The following is a 23160-nucleotide window of genomic DNA, read 5'->3' on the forward strand; positions in this document are numbered from 1 at the left end:
AATAATAAAAAACAGTTTTGACGTCATTGACCAATAAATCAAAGTCTATGTAATACATTAGTCACACACACTAGTAAACATTGCTCTTAACAGATTTTTTGAAAAACCTTGCGACCTTGCTAGTTTTGGTCTTGCGACCAATTAGAGAGCTGCCTCATTTCGATAAAATTAAAATCATCCAAATCCAAAATGTTGTTTCGAATAATATGTAAAATGAATCGGCCAAAAATAAATTTATTACTAGCTGCTCATTCCGACTTCGTGCGGTTTTAATTTACATAGTTATTCCTCGCATTTTATTACCCTTCTTAATGAATGCTAATATTAAAAATTAAAAATAATAATTTATATTCCAACATTCAGCTTTAATAAGTCAGTAGTTTTGAATTTGCGGTGATCGTCAGACAGGACAAACGATTTTATAAATATAGGTAACAATTTGTCGACCGCGGCTTTGCTCGCGTTTTAGGGATGGCTGTAGTATAGTACGAAGGGGAAAGAGGGGCAATACGCGGGTAGTCTAGAGCGGGTAATTCTGAATGGAGTTTTAAGTGACCAAACAACATTGGTGATGACTGTTATTAGGAACTGCACACGAATAAAACAATTTGCTCTAAATCTGTTTGACTTGAAACTATATATTAATTCAAGGATTCAATTTTCAAGTCACCTGCACGAATACGCCTATCACCAGCCGAAGAACCAAATGGCTCGGCCGATTATATATAAATTAAATTAAATAAATTGTTATCATACTAATATTATAGAGGTTAGTTTGTTTGTTTGGTTTTTCCCGACAGAAATTACATTGTCGATTTCTTAACTTCGTTTCCAAGTATGATAGATGCATGATATGCAATGATAAAAATGTCTACAGAAAAGTAGGCGACAACCATATTTTATAAATAAGAGTCAGTAACAGTTTTTTTTTATTTTTTATATTTAAATAAACTCTTGAAAATGTTGGCTCATTGGGTACAAATTCCTTATTACGTCATATCAATTCTTCCAAATATCAATCGTTTGATTAAAACAGACCGCTACTAATCAATGTTTACGATTAAATGTGGTGAACTATTTAAAATAATTTAATTTACAAAATTAAATGCAGTTAGCAGTTGTTTGAGCCGAGATGGCCCAGTGGTTAGACCTTTTGTGTCTTGATCCATGATACAGGTTTAAGTCCAGACGGTTATTGCCCGTGCTATAACAATGAATCGTCATGCAATTATTTAGTATAAATGCATTAATCTCTGGGCTCGGCGGTGGCATAAACTCCAAATCTTCTTCTCAAAAGTAGAGGCAGCCCATCAGTGAGAACTTTACAAGTTGTTACTTATATTATTTACTTATGTACGTCAGCTATACGCAGAATAAAATTGATAGATCTTTAATACCTTTAAGTATGTTTTTAAAAAAAATGTCAAAGGCATCTTTGTGGTAGCCAAACTCTACATTGAGCAATAGGCGGAGTGCGGAAATAAAAGTTGCTCTTTACTTTAGGAACGAATCGCGAGGAGAAAGTCGTGAAGGGAAGGGACACATTATTCAATAATTCGGTAAGGTGAGGTTTAACAAGACATACACGATTTAATGTATATAAACATAACATAATATTAATGTATATATTAATATTAAATGAATATGTGAGTTCACTTTTTGTAATAATATGATATTATATTCATATTAAATGGATAAAATAATTAAAATGAAGTCACTCCACAATAAACATTGTATTATCATCCGTATGAAGCTCGTGCGATTGTTATTACACTTAACATATTTTGTGTACATAGTTTTCAAAAGACACAAAAATGCGAACATTTTCGAATTGGCCTAAAGTTTCATTTCTAATAATCATATATTTTTATATTCTCAATAGAATTTGATGTATTTTTCGTTTCGGTTTATTAATAATAATAACAGCCCTTTATACCGAACATTTACAGTTATTTGTGTGTGCATAGTTGTGTTGTTATTATAAAATATCTTTCAGTTTCGTGGGTCTTTTGACATAGGCCTCCTCCAACTGTTTCCATTGCACTCTGTCTGTTGCTACTCTGCTCTAGTAAGGCCCCAAAGCTAAGCAACAATTTAATTAGTGCTGTTTAACTACATTTAAAGCATACATTCAGGCAAATTTTCGAAGATGGTTTTTCTTTAAGAAATATATTTGGGTATATACCCATGTCAGTTTACATACTACATACTGAACTGAGGTCGAAGTTTATAACCATCAATTGACCGAATAAGTGAAGGTTTTGATGCGTAATATTTTAAACAATTTTGCAACGTCTATAAAAAAAAAAACCTTGATACGTCATGGTGATACGGAGGAGATAATGTGGGCAGAAAAACAATGTTTAACGAATATAATAACTCGAAGACTCTTAAACAAAAACTCAAACAAAAAGTAGCCAAAGTTATTATTTGTTTTTGCAACTTTGTATTAAAGGGCAATAAACAAAATGTCATTTTTAAAATTGTAATTACTATTTATTTACTGGTAGTACTGAGATGTCTTAACGACCAGTCTTTACTAAATATTATATTTTTGGAGCGTTAAGTCTAGCTAGTTTGTTCGTGGAACCTGTCGGCCTTTTAACGATTGTTTTTATTTATAAATGTTAGGGTCGCTATTTATAACGTATTTTATCTTCCACCACGAACTTAAGCACCATAACCAAAACATATTGGGGCTTTAAAACCTTTTTTAAGTAGGCTGTTATGAGCAATGTTGGATTGTCATATCTTGGGTTCTATATATACAATATGTAGATACTACCAAAAAAAAAAACATCAAGAAAATCAGGAGAACTACTCTCTTACTTGAATGTAATACATAATCATATTATACGTATTTATACAATTAAAAACCTGTATAGATATCAACGAATACCACTTCCACGTCTTTTGTTATCTTTTAATTCATGTGTTGTGTTCACTCAGCAGACAATAGTTAAACATGAGTCAAATTTGCCTTACAGGACAGCGAAATTATTATTATATTATTTAAAATTGATTAAAGATAAAAAGTTGACAAGCAAATGGGCCACCTGATGGTAAGTGGTCACCACCGCCTATAAACAATGGCGCTTTAAGAAATATTAACCATTCCTTACATAACCAATGCACCACCAACTTTGGGAACTAAGATGTTATGCCCCTCGTGCCTGTAGTTACAGTTGCTGTTTGGCGGTATGGAATATCTGATGAGTGGGTGGTACCTACCCAGATGGGCTTGCATAAAGCCCTACCAACTTAAACTACTATTTGCCGATTTTATTATAGAACCGTTTACCTTGCTCGGAAGTATGTATTGACTTTGCGGAACAGCAAGCCATACAGTAATACGCATGTGTCAAAATAAATTCTGGTACGTGTTTATGTTTCACTTTAATTTTAAAGTTGCGACATTTTGACCCAACACCGAATTCTTTACGCTAGTTAAAAATGTATGTTGAGTTTATTTAACTGCTATATATCAGCAGTGCAGCAAGAACTCACTTCGTATTTCCCTTGTGAAATATTGAAAACAGAACTACGGTTACACGCTATACTGGTACGAGAATAATTTAAATGATGCAATGAGTTTCGAGTTCGTTCTAATAGAATAGCTCCACGGTTTCATGATAATTTCAGAAACTACACATTTGGACAATTGCATCAATAATTGTATACGTCGATTAATCTTTGCAATATATATTTAATATACACGCTTATTACTTGGATATTACTTTAATTTATAAGTTACTAATAGACCATAGAAAAAATAGCACACGGGAGGCCCTGCTCCGGGAGCATTCGGCTTTAATGTAAAAGTTCCTATTGAAAAGAACTTAGCATAACAGTGCTCAACATGTAATGATACAATTTGTAACATTACATCAGTGAGAGAGAATAATCGAACATTACAGTGTAAAACAACTTTAGCGTAGTAACTAGAGCGATTCTGTACAAAAATAATTTACTTTGTATGTCAGTCGTAAATGATGGCAACTGACTTACGGTGATACGCCATTTTGATCCGTGTATCCCATACATTTTACAATTATTATAGTCAAAGTCGGTTATCACATTCTGGCATTTCAAGCTTGTGATCGTTGTGGTAGGTTTCGAATTTATTCTTACATCTACTGTAATGTCAGGACGATCTCTCACAAATAGTACTTGTATGTAATGTGGTGGTGGAATGTATTTATTTTTTAATGACACTGGAGGCGGCCGTGCAAGTGGTCACCACTGACTATATACCATTTCTCACATAACCAATGCGCCACCAACTTTGGGAACTGAGTTATTGTGTCCCTTGTGCCTGTAGTACTGCCTCAAACAATCTTCCAACTAGAACAATACTAAATGTTGTTCTATGTGTGTGCTGTACCTCAAAGCCCTATCACCAGGTAAAATATTTGACGACAATTTTGGCCATTAGTTTTGTTTGATCTTCTTGAAGAGTTCTAACAGTGAATTAAACGCTATTATTTATAGGTAAAATCGTATTTTAATACGAAAACAATTTTATTTATAATTAAAAGACTGAATTATTTCAACTGAATGATATAATTAACATAACATCTGTATATTTATAGAATGACATCATGACATAAATAACAAGTTTATTTAATAACTAAGTATGAATTGGCTTTAATAAAAATAAAAAATTAATCATCACTTCAAATTTCCTCAAGGTGTTCTGTGAATTCCAAACAAAAACTAGAATGCTATGAATTAAATGGTGCTTGAGCGAATTTGATACATGAATGTGTTTAATATCGTCATTTTAAATTGAACTCTCCGTGTATATAAATCTATTATGATTAGTGGAGCTATTCTGTAATAATAAACTCGAAACTCACCTCAGAACACGATAGTCAATTATGAGAATTTGATTGCAACAATAGCTTCAATAATTACATTATTTAAAGTATCACCGTCAGTCAGGTCAGTTTTCAACATTTCATAAGTGAAACACGGAGGTCTTACAGAATCGGACAGGTGGCGTCTCTATTCGTTGATATATTTATTATAGATTAAGGATACGACTTTATTCTGGCCAAGAATATATTCGTATTATTAAGCTCTCTTTAATGTCCGATTACTTTATCTAAGAAAAACATCGTTTTTATTGCGGATAGTGGAATGGAATACAATAAATAATTTAAGAGAGTCTCGATAAAAAACGTTTCATAAATTATAAACTTATAAGAATTACTTCAACGGATTATTTCGCAACGTATAAACGATCAATTACTGCTGTACATTAACGATGTATTTATTGTAGAAACGGGGTATGAGAAGACTTAAAGTTCGCTGAATGCCTTAGTTTTTTATGGAGCTTTATGCCTGGGTAAATACCACCAATGGGTGGCATAAGTTATTTCCCGGCAATATAGCTTTTTAAAAACTCTTATCCGACACAAAAAAATATCCTATGGGTATATTGATCAGGGTATAAGCTAAGACTAAGTTTAGTTTATTTAAAACCTTCCAACCTTTTTGAATTCGATGCCTTTAAAAATAACTCTAAGAGCAGAACTTAAAGACTTATTTTAAAATCGATCAGACATAGCGGAATCCAAAAACCGGGTTTTAAAGGTTGTTTCGAATTAGCGAATCGTTTTACTATAAAAATCATTTCAATTATAATTTATCGAGCTTGAATAGGTCTTTTTTTTGGATGGTATTAGACAATGTATGCACATCTACTAAAATATATCGTAAAGTATATTACAAAATAATTTCAGTAATATAACTTGGTTACATAAAATAGCTATTAATTAATAGTTTACGGTTTTTAAATTAATTAATAAACAAAACAAAGTATTTGTAATATATGTACAGTTGTACAATTGTCCTACAGTTCAAGAACAAACAATGGAACTACAAAATTTTATGGATGGAATTTGTATCCCTACGTACATGATACTAGTTTTCAGGTTTCATACGCGTGTTTTTTTTTTGTGTCGCTAATAATAATTGCCGGATTTTTTAATTCGACCAATCCAAATATATGGATATTCAATAGACATTTGTTTAAAAAATCATTGATAGCCTGTAACTGTTATAATAATAAAAGACTATCCAGCTAATTTATGTTAACCCTGAGATTGAAGTATTTTATAAAATACTGTTTATGCTGGATTGATGCAAGTCCGGTAATCATTATTGGTGGAGGTGTTGCATCTAGTGTATCTGATGCTGAAATAACGTACAAGATAAGTTCAATTAAATTCAACTTCTCTTCTTCCATCCAGCTCTTGTTGTTTACACTTCAAATGCTTGCGTCGACTTTTCGAGCGTGCTCGAACGCGTTTAAGAGCAGAACAACCAACCAATCAACGTCTAATAGTAATAAATACTCTACTCTCTATGGAGTAACTCACAGCGAGCTCGTGACAACATATTTACTTCATTCATTATTAGATATCTATCATACTACACCTGCAGCATATTCTATCGGATACGTGTGAAAAGTCTTATTAAAGGGGCATTCTTTTGACATTATATTCTAGACAGATACATTATGGACAGGACAGATATACTAATCTTATTTAGACAATGGAGAATTTATTGCGAAACATGCTAGCCATGAGTCTGTCGGATCGCCGTACGCGTTCAGTTGAAGTCAAAACGGCACTATTTTATTGTACGGGCAAGTAATAAATTTAATTTCAATGTCTATTAATAAATTTATTGATATTAGCAAATGTATCTAGGTCACGAGATCTTTCTAAATTAAAAATCACTGGAAAATTGGACACAAACTCCACGAACTTTGGGAAAGACGTGAAACCAAACTACCACACATTCTGTATAGATAAAAAAAATAATGTTCATATGCATTTAAATATTAATTAATAATTTATTATTTATTATAGTGTTCAACTTAGGATGGGTGATTTAACAACAGAAATGCACAATAATGACATATAATACTCAATGCAATGCGTCCCTAATTCATTACTCAACAATTGTATTTGAAGTAATAACTCACTGAACCAATTCCCGCTGGTTCTTTCGCCAGTTATTATTAGGTCAGGGTGTTTTTTTCAAAGTGGCGGTAGGGTTTTTTTACTATAAGACGTAAGTGTAATTTTTCAATATTAAATAAAGAAATTCAAATGTGGAATTTTCATACATTTCTTGGCTATACCAAGTGTAGTCAACGAACAATTAGAAGGTACATGGAATGGAGCAGAAATGAGCATGAGTTCTTTGAGAGACAAACTTTCTGAAAGAAATAAGAGCTTCAATATTTTTGTAGTGTTACTGGAAGATCTATTTAATGAGATTAAGGCGAGAGCGCGAAAAAACACTTGTCTACTAATACTATAAAGAGATAAAATCGGTTTGTTTATATGTAGATGTCCTAAAATTTTTTTCACTGGTAGAAACCTACATTATTCCTGAGTGCTATCGGGTAAAAATGATATTTATAGCATATAATTTTTATTAATTAATTGCAATCGTGCAAAGCCGAGGCGGGTCGCTAGTATAATACATAACCATAAGGTTACGATTACTAATTTCTTCATATAAGAGTCTTGAGATTCACTCGGAGATCTATCATATGATTACGGATAATTGCAGGTATAATTATTAAAATGGGACTTCCCAGATGAGACGGATGGACTTGATAAGAAACAATTTACATCCAAGCTATACATCACACTAATGTTATAAAAATAATATTCTTTTGTTTGTATTTATTTTGGGTTAAGGTAAAAAGTACTAATCACATTTATATGGACCACTCGCATTTCGTACGATAAGACGTGAATTTTAATCTTCAATCCATTCGTTTTGAAAACATATGGTTTCACATTTAAACCTTGGTGACAAATTAACGGCAAAAATTATCCAAATCATGCTGGAATTTTTCAAGATATACTGATAAATAATCTTTAAAAAACGTATTTTTTATTTCCTCGGTTAACATTCGTAGTGCCTATCTTGTCAGCACTTTTCTGAATCCCAGTAAATCAGTAAAACTGGATTGAACGCTACCAAATGACATATTAAGAATCTCAATTTAACGTTGTATGGTTGGTCTGCTCTCCTTTCAAATCATTTGGTTTTAACCTTTTTAATATTTACTAACGTAACGGAGGTTTAAGGTCGCCCAGAACGCAGACATTTATAGCTCGACCTACCTCATTTAAATTCAGCAATCCGTAAAGTGACCGTAGTATAGGGTAAAGTATCATCCTCTAGTGTATGGTGAATGTCCAAAAAGATTCAACTTAAATATATACATGCGGACTCGGGACATATAGCTAGTGGAACATATGGATGTACATTATATTAATATAAATAATAAACGGAAATATTAACACGTTTAAATCTCATGCTCGTGTTGCCGTCGAGAAGTTGTGATTTACATATCTTTACTATACAATCATTGCATCTTAACGTACATTATAACAATGGGTTAGATATTTTTTAATTAATTACTTGTTAATTGTTGTTGAATTAGCTCATAACCTTGTCTTCAAAAGGATAGGAGACATTAGCCCAGCAGTGGGATATTTACAGACCGTTATCATTCTGTCACTTTATGTAATTTTTAAATTATACCTAATAATCGATGTCAATCGTAATAAAATACTTCGTGTGAAAAAATCTTTATACCAATAATCAATAGTGCCGAAGAATTTATCCAATTAAAAAAAAAATAGAAGCTATTTAAATTTACTCATTAAAATGGTAATAGTAAGGAAACCTGCACGTGTCGCTTATTCTGCCACATGTGTATCACTAACCCCCATTAGAGTACAGTGGGGGCATAATCGCCAAGTCTTTTCATAAAGCATGATATTTACTGGCTGTTTATTCGCGGCTGTGCTCTCATTTGGAAAATCCTAATATCAAACGCGAAGTATTAAATATTTGTTTGAAAAAAATACAATGTGTTAAAATGAGATTAAAAAAAAAATTTTTATGTACATAATTGGATTTGGCCCACGCTCAATAATTACTGGTGAAGTAATTATAAAGCCTTGTATTTCATTTTCTTTTTAATTCCGTCCCTATTAAAAAATCGATTCTTTGAAATAAGTTTCGTTTGAAATATTCATTTCACAGCACCGGGTCATGCCTTACAGTTAAATGGTAATCGGGGACACCGGTAATAGAAATGACATTAACACGAGGAAACAGCTAACGGCTTTAATTAGCGACTATTGTATGTGGGATGATGCGAAAAATGCCACGAACGTTAAGTTATCTACATATAAAAAATATTAACGATTTGTTCATGTTTAAGTTTTTTTTTACGTATTTTAAACAAAGGTCAAAGGTTTTAGAGCCTTGAGCAATTGAGCCTGTTAGGGCAATTACAATAACCATTATAAATATTTTCACAAGACTTACTTTTTTATTTGTTTATGAAAACACTCGTGTAAATTGGCTACCTGACGGTAACTGTTCATTTTCGCCTATACACTTAGACATAACACACACTTAATCATCAATACAATGAAATTTTTATTTCATATCCCATGTTCCAGTAAATACAAAACAATTTACCGTCAAAGGAAAAACAAAATCTATGTCCTGTAATGTAGGGTTGGTTTAATCTTAGTCGTTGTTTTGAAGTGTATAATTGATGTCATATTATGTATTCATACTGAAATGATTTTGTAATCGCATTTATATATGTTAAATCATTGTTATTCCGTCCAGCAGTTTTGGAGATATTTATTTGAAGAATTTTCAAACGAGAGCGAAGAAGAAAATATTATTATAAATATACTTTAAATACATAAAAAAACTTAAGTTAAGTCTTATATCGATAATAAGATGTTGATTGATAATTTTTAATTAGCAACAAAGGTGTTGCCACGACAGTATTTTTCTACTATCATCTGGCTCATAATATAATCACAGTCCTTTACTTAAAGGCTAAATAAAACTAGTCAAGCAATGGCCTTACTATGAGCAACTAAAGGTGCAATCAGATCGTTGCTATTTCTATTAATTTACAAATTCATTCAAAGTCATTCGTAATAACAAAAATACTAAACAAATGATCTAATCAGAGAACCTTTCCAATTAAGTTCAATATCAGAGTAAATGTGTATGATATCACTTTAAGCAGTTTCTATAACCTCGCGCCCGCCTATATCATCATATCAGTCAAATATTACCATTTCATTATATTCTTACCAGAATTGTTCAAGTGTAGATACACCGCAATTTAATTTATTTAAATAGGTGAAAAATAAATTTAAAAAAATCATTTTTTCTGGGAATGTTATAAACAAAGCTAATTAAAGATCGTTAAAGTGGCGTAGGTCGTACAGTATGACCTATTAACATTAAAACTGACACACGTGAGTAGGAGTAAGCTCGGTACGGACGGACCAATTACTCAGGGACGAGCTGCTAGTTTCTTAGCTTAAATTCATAGGCAAAGTTACCCAGTAATTAACTCGCCGTTCAAACTAGTCTATCATAGTAATTGCTATGTAATACGCATATTCTAAAACTCAATAGGGCTTCATTAAATTCAAACTAATATTGTATTTGCCAAAGTGTCTTTGTTTGATATTCATGTCAAAATTATTCAATCGATCATCATTAAATTTGCTTACAAAATTTATATATGACATAACCTAACGCCTACAAGCCTCCACCCCCTGACACGGGAAGCAACGGATGGAACTTAGTCTCTTATAGGGTCGGGTTCATAGAGAAAGTAATTCACTAATAACTGTAGTGTATTTTAATCATTACTCTAAAAAGTTTTAAACCCAATAGAAACTACTCCAATACAAATTTAATCTAAATATGTGTTCAAACCAAAAAATAATAATTTTATTAAACAAATTGCGACAACATCGACATGTTATAGACTATAATTATATATTGTATGTATTTATGACAAGTGCCTGTTAGTTTACTGCTGGTGGCGTCACTTACGGAAGATTCGACACACTTGCGGCATTCAAGAGGATTCTAGTTCAATTCTCACTGTTAGAAAGTAGTGCAGGGCCACTTTCGTCGACCCTTCCGTATTAATTTACAACTTGGACCATATTACAGTGGAATAGAGTACATTTAAGATAATCAAATACCAATAGCAGAAATGATTTTTATTACTAAGATTATTTATGACTTTAATTACTAAAGATAAAGATATTTTTTTTATATTTCTTCCTATTAAAGTTTTATAATTTTTCTTTTAAAATATTGACTATTAAACTATAATAATATATCAGGGCAGAATTGCATCTGAACAAATCATAATTGTGTATTAAAATTATTAATTGTATTTTGTTTTAGATTTATAAGGTAGGTATACTTACTTATGTGACCCACATATTATGGGTCTCCTAATGACATTACATCTGTAGTTCAAATGAACAAAATTTGAATATAGGAGTCATACCATTCTTACTTTTTTGTATTTGATGCATAATAATTAATTTTACGTGTACTTGTAATTATCTTAGTTTAATCCATAAACCAACATACAATATATATGTACAATGTATAATAGGTGCACTCAATCAACTATATAATATACGCAATTATTCTATTACAGGAAAAAACTTAAATGTTTAAATTTATCGCATTTTTAAAATCCACTTGAGATATTCCGAGTAATTTATTGCAATACACTTTTATTAGTCATTCTATTTTAAATAAATATATTCAACTTCATTTAATACATAAAAAAACAGTAATTTATTAAAGGAATATATATTATAGATTATTCAAATTATGTAAGGTATATATATTATAGATTATTCAAATTATGTAAGGAATATATATTATAGATGTTTTTTAATAAATTTGGTTCGTATGGTATCATTAAATTGAGTTAATATTTTTACCTAAGTTAGGAATAAAAGCTGCTCATGAAAATACATTAAAATAAAATAGACATTGAATTGTCTTAAAATCTATTTTGAAAATATAATTGCAATTCAACAAGAAAATTCAACTACCATTTTTGCCACTGTTCCACTTGGTCATAAAAGTAGTATTTTTTAATTTTCATTTCTATACTCCTTTTTATATATATAGGCGTTATTGTTAATGATTCTTATGTACATTTTATTATTAATATACCCAATGTATTATCTTTAATTATGAAAAAACATTCCTAGGGCATTATGAGTGAAGATTACCGACTCAATTGAAAGTATAAATAAACCTAAATCAATAGTGACATATATCAATCACCTCAGGTTATATATGTGTAATCCACACTTAGTTTTAAATGCATAATTTATATTATATATATTTTATAATTTTACAAATTTGTAAAAGTACACTAGTAAAATTATATTATACTAACATTACATGGACACCTTCAGGTGCAGGAATATATTCTAAAACTTATATATCTGTCTGAGAATCTACATTAGAATATATCATACCATGATACTTTTTATAACAAAATTAATATTATACGGATGAACAGATTTTTTCCACCATTAATGAGAGTTTTGTAAGAAATTATAAGCATTATATTAAATATCGGCAAATTCACGATACATTAACTGATTATAATGTTTTCTGATCAAAATAGTGTCCAAATGTTTTAAAAATGTTACGTTAACTAATAATAAAATCAAATTAAAAGTAAAAGACTTACAATTACAGAGCAGATATTGAACCCATCAAACGAAATCTGGATGTTATATATTTCAAAAGTTATTTACGACGAATAAAATGGTCAATGTAAATTTAAATAAACAACACGAAACAAATGAAAAATCAAAATAGATCATTGTTATTTGTTAGACATTGACATTTGACTGTCAAATTTGACATCGCTATTTGTATCAAAAAACATTACTCTTAATTGAAATCGAAGTACCAAAAGTCATATCTAAATAATAAACATTCTATTAGGCCTTCTTAAAAAATAATCAACAAATTGATTATTGGCATCAAAGATTCATTTACATTAAAAATCTCAGATAGGGTTGCCAACCGTCGAGTTTTGTCTGGACATGTTTAAAATTTTAAGGTCGCCGAACATCTGGTAAAGCGCAACACAGATCCAACCACTATATCAGACGAATCGTTGTTACTTGCTAATCACGACATGCTCGAGGCTACCGCTCTTAGCGTATGGTTCAAAAAGAAAGCGCGCTACTGTGCGTTTGATAAAAGTTCGGTCTTTAGTTCTTTCAAATTCGACGCACCTTTATTACTAGGCATGAAATTTAGTTAATTAATTGTCACGACAATTGCTCTGGGCGTACTTATGATCAGCTTAATGATCATGTCCGGAAAAATATTTAGTAATATTTACTTATCAGCCTATCCTACTTTCGTTAGACGTTTTTGTATAGTTAATACCCGCTGTATTAAATAAGTGCGCAAGTGCAAGCGCTGTTTTTGAAGGGAATGCAATGTGAAATAAACTGATTTAGGTAAAATACCATAGAAATTAGTAATGTATTTAAGACTAATACAAAAATTATCTGATCCTTTTAACAAAATCCGTCCTATTGTCCATCTGACTCATGTTTTAAGGTTTGGCTATCGATCAATCATAGACTCTTATTAAGAATATTACTTTTCATTCTTAATTATTATTATCACTTAAGTTATAGAACTTTTTATGGTACACTAGCGCTCTTTCCACAACTGTACTTAGGCAGCCATTTCGTAAGCAAAGCGACATTGTTAATTTATACCGATATTTTCGGGTCCATGTTTATAATATTTAATGTATCTTGTCGAAAGTATATTTTTTATATAATTTACTTCGCATTTGTTAAGTATTTATAAATCTGTCTTTTTGGCAAGATGATCGAAACAATTTCTAACAATGTCTCTTATTGAATTTAACTATAATATGATATTAAATGTTATTTTTTAAGCATCAACAACAATCACCGTGTATGATGACACTAAAACGACATTCATTAATTATATGATAAGCTGTCTTTTTCTGTGTTTTACCGCTATGTTTTTCTTCCTTATATACACTAACACTTTGTAGTAAAAGTATTAGTTTAAAGGCTTATAAATTGACCACGTTTTGATTCAAGTATATTTCGATTCGAGCTATTGTTTGCTCCTAATTAACTTTATTAAATTACATACATCTATTATAATTTTATTATACTTATTTATATTTGATTCACGTTTAAAAAAACGTAATAATAAAATTTTATGTGTGATAATATTTTAAATTGTATTCAATTTAAGGAACATCCGGGAAAAATTGTATATATGGCAACGCTACTCAAAACACAACAATTTACTATGAAACAATCCTTTTTATTTGTATCATAAATATTAATATTTTGTCAAATATTATGCATAATTACTATTGTTTGCTGTTTTGGATCAACATATACTTGTTAAGTAGATGATAGTCGGCAAATGTTTGATCATAATCGTTGTGATTCTATTTGTTATCTTTTAATTGACCTCTGTCATTGTGACAATATTTAAAAGTATTGTTTGTTTTTATTGCAGATAGAGCTGCTTTTCGACGATGATGCTAATATTTTACTTGGCAAAAATGTTGGAAATACCAGACAATGTAAGTACATTTAACATATAATATAAAAATTATAACTGATATAATATACTGCAAAGAAATTGTCATTTTCTTTCATCCCTGACAGTATTACGTTATACTCGAATAGGTTCTCCTTTGTGGAAGGGGAATATTACCGAAAAATACGTATAGGTAAGTCAATAAACTTAAAAAAAAAAATTAAAAATGAATACCATGATTTATATAATAAATTTAATCAACAGCAGAACATCATTTGACTATACAGAAATAAAGTCATTCTTATGTCTTCAATTGGAAAATATCCAAAACATGTGTTGAGAGCAATGAACTAAATATATTATGCCATTATCAATTTTATTGACTTGTAATAGAGTTTGTTTGTATATGTCGTTTAGGGTACGTTTTGAGTAACAAGTCTCCACTTGTGCCTTGACGTGTGGATTGTAGACTGTTGCTACTATTTTATATTGAACTAATTAGTATAACAACTAGTAGTTATTGGCTAAAACACTGCTATTGTTTTTCTTCATTTGTAGCTGTATAACATTTTTTTTCTTTATTTTTCCTGAGACCATGGAAACGTAAACACAGCTGTTTCAATTAACACTTCCAAGTTAGTCATTTTTTATTTTACATTTATTTATATAACTACTACTTACAATTATATAATATCGTTAAACATAAATAAATAAGCCATTTGGTTATATTTAAGGAATTACACCAAGAGCGCAATAAAAAAAATACCAATTAATATTTACGGAAACACGTATAAACTAATATGACGCATACTGGTTGACCTAACCATGCCTAATGGTTATTGCCGTTATCCCGGAAGAGCCTTAGTTATCGATATTAGTCGATCTAGGTCGTTTAAAGTCGCCTACAGATAACAACTAACCAGTAGGTAAAATGTACCAAAGGAGACAATACTATCTTGTTCTTATTCAAACATTAACTCAAGCATTTACCGTATAATTAACTTTTTCTAGTAAACGTTAGTATTAAGGGTTGACGAGAATAACTTATTTTATTATTGCAGTATTATAGTCGCGATTTCATTATTTTGAATATCGGACGTGGAAAAATAATTTTCAGGGACATCAAATTTTTTAGGTACATTTATTTTGTTGATAATCCGTGATGTAAGGCGTCGCGATTTTCAAATCCTTCTAAAGGTTTCAGTTTCACCGTCCTTTTAAAAAATAATAATAACAGTCAACATTTAGTGTAAAAACAGACAGCTATTTTAATCTAATAGAAGATATAAATTTAAAAATCGAAAATAAAAAGCATTCTTTTCCGCTGGCATCCTTTGCATAGAGAGCCATGCTTGGTGCGACAGATTTGTGAATTGTAATATATTTAAAATATTATATAACTAACACTATACATTGTAATTACAATATGTATTAGCATGATTTCGGTTAGCGTATGTATAGTATTATACAATTTTCAATATTTTATAAACAAGATCAAAATTATTAAATTTAGATAGGTGTTCTTTTAAAAACAACACACTCAATATTTTAACATTTAAATAATTCTTCTAGTATGTATATTGGTCGACATTTTTTTTACATTTATTAAACCTTTGCAACAAAATAATCATATCAGTAAATATAATATTTATTAGATACTACTTTTATTTATTGTTTTTCATATTAAATGCAAAGAAGATTTTTTTTAAATATCTGTTTAATAAGAAGTATATGAAATACTTCGAATGCTATTTAACTGAGCTATTTTATATTAAATATAATTGATATAATTATATCTACACTATGTTGTTATGTGTTGAGCGCACTTATTTTTAAAAGGGTAAGGAAGTTAATTGTGCTATCCCAGCCCTATGTTTAAGGTCAAGCTATGTACGTTCGATGTTGTATTTGTTCGTTACGCGAACGTTAGTCGTGCGCGCCGTTTCCTAATGATCAAATGTACACAACCATAACGTACGAAAGTGCATCATTACGTACCTTTAATAATTCGTTTTGAACAGGCAAACCATAATAACACGTGTACTTTAATGCTTCTTGGAACCGTATTGTGTTTCAATGTGATTATTGGACGTAGAACTAATTTAAAGATAAGTTGTAATAAAATAAGATCGTTTGCGTATTTCCTATGAGATGAAATAGGTAAGTAATTCTATTTATTAATAATTAAAATTAATTGCGAATACGTGCGTATTTTTTATTAATTATACATTGTAAATAATGTATTTAAGATGTGGTATTTACATTGAGTTGTCACCGATCAATGCTAATGTTAAGATAGCTTATTTTGTTAAATGTTAGCTAAGAATCTGCAAAGTATTATCAACCTACCTTAAGCGATTTATTTTCTACGCATTTTGCTGTTAACAATACGAAATATATGCGATTTTTCTGCCTCTAAACGGAAGCAGTCTATATCCAAAATAAGATTCGAAGTGCAAGTAGGTGTGTGAAATGAATACTAATAGTAACGCTGAACCCCTAATACGATTCATAATTGAATATTTAATGATTGCCGTTTAAAAAGTTTTTTTTTTTTGTGTATAAAGAGACATTCATTCATATACCGATCAAAGGTTATAATAAAAATATATTTAGAAAACTCAGCTGTCTAATACTTTTAAAGTCAGCCGGAACTCGGACGATGTAATAGAACTAATGCGTATTTTTAGATGATACTGTATTGATTAATAAATAGGTTTCATTTCGTTTAAGAAATCTGGAAGAGATCTGTTTTAGCGATAAGGCCGCCTCTTGTGCATCTTTCTTGAATGTGACTTATGTCCATACGTATTATATGTGTTTATTGGTGTACAATAGAGTATTTTCAGTTGATTTGAAATCTTAATATTGCGATTACGTATTCACACTATAGTCAACTTTGAAAATACACAGCGCAACGTTTTGTGTTGTCTTGTCTTTTCTTACAAAAATACTAGCTGAACTTGCGGCTTTACCCGCGCGAAATTTATAAAACACAAACTTCCAACCCCCGTTTGCCCACTTAGGGGCGGATTTTCGGAAATACCGTGAATATCTACACCCTATAAGAAACCTATTATACCAAATATCATGTTTTTAGTTGGTTTGTATAGTTTCTGAGATTTCGTGATTAAGCAGTGCGTGGTATTTCGCTTTATTATTTAAAAGTATGAAAGAATTAGTCTTTATATTAGGTAGACACATATTTATCAACTCTTAATATACCGGCGAATTGTTTACAGAGCGTACTCTTCAAAAGTAGTGGGCACTTATCTAATTTGCAAATATTAAATTAACCCACTTTTATTTTATAAAATACTACTTTGGTTATCTCTCATTATCCTTCATGCATACGCCAACAATCATCTACTAATCTACTGATCTATACCTACTAATATTATAAAGAGATAAAATTTCTTAGTTTTTTTGCAGAGAGTAATCTCCGATACTAATAATCCTAATCTAATTATTTTTCTACTGGTAGAAATAAATGGATAAGGTGTTAATTATATTTACAGCATATGACTTTCATCACTAATAAATTACACCCGTGTGAAGCCGTGGACCGTCGCTAGTAGTGTTGTGATCAAAGTATTAAATATTTTTTTCGTGTTTAATTTTATTCTATACAAAACAACGTAATTCTCAAATTGCTGCATCCCTATTTTAAAGAAGCGAAAGATAAGCGCAAATTATAATATTTATGTGTGAACGTCTTAATCATGTCAAGACTGTATAATTATATAAATATTTATTTAAATGTCTTTGTCAATATTTTTGTGATGCTGATTCAATTTTTTCTAATAATATACATACGTCTCATGTATATATAATTATTTATCAAATACTTTTCTTTTTGATCACTCATAATTTGTATGGCCTGATCAGATTTTATCATTCATTTGTATGAGTGAACCAAGGAACTGAGTCATATGCTATGCTATTGGAGAAATACTGGAACAGTGGCCGAGTCAAAAAGCATTTGTTTAGATTTGATTCTGATTTTCCAAGTGAACCTTTTTCGTTTTTGTTGTAATATTTCCAATATGTACTGGATATGTTCTAAAAACAACAAGAATATCGACGATCAAACTATTTTTGATATAACATATAGATATAGTAAAATACAAGTATAATTATATGTATATTATTTATGCAGGCAATTAAAATTCCTTAATTTGATAAAACAATTATGAATAATTTGATATAATAACGGCACGGACAGCACGTCTGTTGAGAAATATCAATCAAAAAACGTCATATTAACGATGTTTGTTAAAATAATTTAACTAATTATTCAAAAAACTAATAGAAAAACACAACTTAAAAATATATTTATATGTAATTGGTAAATAATTAGGGGCCTGCACTTCTTTGTTGTGCCAAGGCCTCCAAACCGGCCATAGCTACTGTGTCGAATAGCTTGCAGCAATGATCTGACATTAAAACATTTAAAATTAAAAAGAAAAGTTTAGGGCGCCGTTACTAGACCAGTCTTAGCGCCACGTTGAATTGGACGACGCTTCCAACCAGTGGTGAATTCTTACACAGAATAGTCATAGTCTATTTAAACCACAAGAGGACAAAAACTAAATAAACAACATTTGACAGCGAATTGACGTTATATCATTGGTGAAAAGCTTGCATAATCTGTGATGTATATATTACGGATTTTTGAAGAAAATTATGTTTTGAATATTGTCGAAACTCTTATCGGAATTTTGGAAGTACTATTAAAGTGGTAACAAGTAGTTACGTTTTGTATTATAAATAAAGATAAATCAACAAAATCTCTTAATAGTTCATAATATAGTTCAGCTATTATCCAATCGCATGAAATATAACAAAGGTTCGTTCATCTTTATTCCCTCTTTGATTGAATAGGCGATAAATATTCGAAGACGGTTTTATTTCACGTCCTTTATTTTTTAATTAATTCTTAATACAAATACTACAAAACATTTGGTTTGTACAATATTAGCATTCATTAAATTACCATATTTTTATTTAGTTTTGTATGTAGTTCAGCTATGTCTCTTTTCCCAGCTGCCGATCAAGTTTGTATGGAAACAGCTGTACCCACACCGCTCGAAATATCTCCACATATTTCCATATCAATTCTCCTTTCTCTTTCATGACATACGATATCATATATCATATAACAATATCACTGTCTTCCAAGAAGACGACAAGGTCGAAGTCCAGCGAAGATCTGCTAATGTTCAGTAAAAATATAAAATAACGCCACCATCTATAAAAATAAAATGTAAAAAAAGGCACGGGCAACTGTGAGCCCGTGGATGTTGTAAAGTAAATAAAAAAAAAAAAACAATATCACTGAAGTCTCGGTCGTGCGTCTTTTCGATGTCAACAAACACAACAATGATGCATGTTTCTGTGTAATCGCTTGTACTTTTCACACAATTAGCGAGGTGTGAAACTAGCGTTTGTCGTTCACGGCCAGGAATAACCAAACCGGTTGTACGTGATATCACCTATATATCGTATATTTCGATCACTTTATTCCATACGATATGAGCTTCTTCGATCAGTACGACAGTCTTGTACGTCGCTTTTGTTTAAAAGTTGAGCGCTAAAGCATTGATGCACCTACATATTTGGAATAGATAACGCATATTCCTTTGTTAGTATGAAAACTGAGCGTGTCATCTTTTTTGTACCTACGATGACTTCACCCCAAGCATACTTGAACATCATAATGATTCTTAAATGAATTATAGCTATGTGAGCAAAAAATACTAAATGATGATCGATAATACCTCAATTGACTCGATTTGATCCTAGAGTTTTTACAGTTTACAACGGTACAATTACACGAACGCAAATTAAAGTAGAAGATCGTCAAATTTGTGCATAGCAGAAACTTCGGGCACGCTTGGCCGGATGGCTTGAGGTATCTAGACGATTCTAAATCTGTGGTTGCACCATTTGCCAGTAATCGCCACATACGACCAATTAAATATTGAAGAGTATAGCTAGTACATATTCGTCCTCTGCTGACAATTACTCTGACAATAATTTCCATACATTGTTTGTGGAAATTTACATATTGTATTTTTTAATATATATATATATATATGTATATATAAAAGCGAAATACCACTCACTGATTAATCACGAAATTTCAGAAACGATAACACCTACAAACTTGAAATTTGGCAGGACATTCCTTATAGGGTGTAGATCCGCTAAGAACGGATTTTACATAACTCCACCCCTAAGGTGGTAAAACGGGGGTTGGAAGTTTGTCTTTTATAAATTTCGCGCAAGTAAAGACGCAGGTTCAGCCAGTACTTTAATAACGTATATGTGAAAAATACATTTTTCAAGGAGTTATTAATATTGCTTTGTTTATCCTCCCCAGCTAAGCATTGCTAAGTTCAAGGAGTTCGGTAAGAACATAACTCAAAAATAACGATTGTGTTTTGTTATAACTAACTTGTCTTTTCCGCCTCTTTGGGAAAATGTAAAGTCTTGTAAAGTATTTAAATTGATAGCCAATTCAATTTTCAAATATTTTAATTTATATCATTTAAGTTTCTTATATTACAAGTATAACCGTCTCTATATGACCCATTTCGACTTCGTCCGGTTGATATAAGAATATATATATATATATATATATATATACTTTCCCAGCGTCACCTACCGTGGATATTGGATATTGAGATCGGTCCATCCGTTTACGAGCATTTTAGTTAGATACATACGTACAGAAATTTTTTATTTAAATATATTATATAAAGTAAAAGATTTTTCAAATTTTATACTCGGATATCTAAGAAATGTCGAAATGTCTTTCTTATTATCTCGACATAAATTCTTGCCAAATTGCTAGTTAAAATACCTATTATTTATAAGTATTAGGTACATATTATTTAAAATCTCATCCATAATGAAAATATCCTCTATTCAAATAGACTCATAAAAGCGCTTTAGAATCGTCATTTATTATGACATCATCAGGTAGGTACTAATTTCACTGCTAGTGACTTCTCTTATTTATAAGTAAATACTTCTAGTTATGTATAAACAAATACCTACTTAACGTTTATAATAATATAATAAATTAAGTGATATTAAATAAGGAAGGACAAATTATATCACGTACAGAGAACATGGTCAAAATCCCTTATAATTTTTCCTTATATTTTATTAAATAAAATTAGGATGGTTGTTGAACGCAAAATAACGTAAGCATCATTGAAAGTCTACCCACGTCCAGGACTTTTCTAAAGTACTTACCACGGCACCGTTATTATTTAATATGCAATAAAGATAATATATTAAATACAATAGCACAAAAATAAAAGTAAATTAAATTATTTTGTACTTTAAATGCGTTAAAATATAATTTCTAAATATACGTTTTAAATTATATTTATATTTAGAAAGTTAGTAACATTAATAAAATGTTTTTATTATAATTATGACAGTGAAACCGCTTTGATAACTGGCAGGTACTTTAAATGCTTCATAATGACAACTGTAGCATGATGATGTTGTGCTCTGTCGAAGTACGAGTAGATCAGAAAGGAATTGCATGTGCAGTACCGTATATGTGATAGAAGTGTTACTTCGCTTAAATATATAGCTCAGTTTCTCTTTCTCCCACGTCACATCTTTCTTCTCTATTATGTAACTCTTCTTAAGTCTTTAAAGTTTCACTTTTCGTCGAAACTGGATTATTAAATCGACCTAACTACCTAGCCAGTTTTACAGCAAAAATAATAAGTAAAATTTTGGTCAATCTAGTAATAAATAGTCTTTGCCCATAAGATTGGCTGTATGGATTGAATGGTTTTGTACAGCAGTGCCGGATTTAGACGAGGACAACCGGTGCAACTGCCCTGGGGCCTCTACAAGAGAGCGGTCCCCAAAATAAAGATACACTTAATTCGTCGAGTTAACAATTTTAATATATATTTCGATATGTATATAAAGTCAAATTATAATAATATAATTAAATACCTGAACCTGAAATTTATAAAACACAAACCCCGTTTTACCCCCTTAGGGATAGAGTTTCGTAAAATTCTTAGCAGATGTTACACCCTAAAGAAGCTTACCTACCAAATTTCATGTTTGTTATAGTTTCTGAGCTTTCTATATATATGTATATATATATATATATATTAGGCAACTCCACTTCTGTTGCTTCAGGATCTCAAGACCCTTAAATTCGGCCTGTAATTGTAATAGTTAAAATAAATTCACTCATGTCATTGTCAGATTACAATATAACATATAGTATGTTACAGAGTATTTTTCTGCGATGTATATACAGCACGACATACACTTAATCATTCATTTATCGATGTTGATACCATTCACATGCCTCCGTTTTCCATTTGTTTCATTTGAAAACGTCGTGGGAAAGTATTCCCCGTCATTGTTTTGCACGAATACCTGTAACTTGAGATTAAACGCAAACCAAAATATTGACGTAAACTCGTAAAAAATTACACGCTCGATTTAAATATTTTTAAAGACAACTAAATGTATGTATACTTTTTTTTAATAAAACGATTTCGAACGTTTGAATGGGTGACGTGATGGTAAGTGGTCAAAATCGCCCGTATATATTGGCGTTTTAAAAAATATCAGCAATTACATCGCCAAAGCGCTGCCAACCTGGTATCTAAGACGTGTCTTTAGTAA

At 30.6% G+C, this 23160-nt stretch overlaps 2 protein-coding genes across 2 annotated transcripts in view; one reads left to right on the top strand and one right to left on the bottom strand.

Annotated features, from left to right (window-relative positions):
• Positions 1-12731, bottom strand: part of LOC113395471 (methyl-CpG-binding domain protein 4-like) — a 31117-nt gene extending 18386 nt beyond the window's left edge. The window contains exon 1 of the mRNA XM_026633053.2: positions 12611-12731. The gene's annotated coding sequence lies outside the window, so the exon portion shown is untranslated. The remainder of the gene's footprint in view (positions 1-12610) is intronic.
• LOC113395470 (calcium release-activated calcium channel protein 1-like) overlaps positions 1-23160 on the top strand; it is a 59640-nt gene that overhangs the window by 13574 nt on the left and 22906 nt on the right. Inside the window, exon 2 of the mRNA XM_026633050.2 lies at positions 14455-14521. Coding sequence (XP_026488835.1) covers positions 14474-14521 — 48 coding nt within the window. The 5' untranslated portion in view covers positions 14455-14473. The remainder of the gene's footprint in view (positions 1-14454; positions 14522-23160) is intronic.

This window comes from Vanessa tameamea, chromosome 21 (assembly GCF_037043105.1).
Source record: "Vanessa tameamea isolate UH-Manoa-2023 chromosome 21, ilVanTame1 primary haplotype, whole genome shotgun sequence".
Taxonomy (NCBI): domain Eukaryota; kingdom Metazoa; phylum Arthropoda; class Insecta; order Lepidoptera; family Nymphalidae; genus Vanessa; species Vanessa tameamea.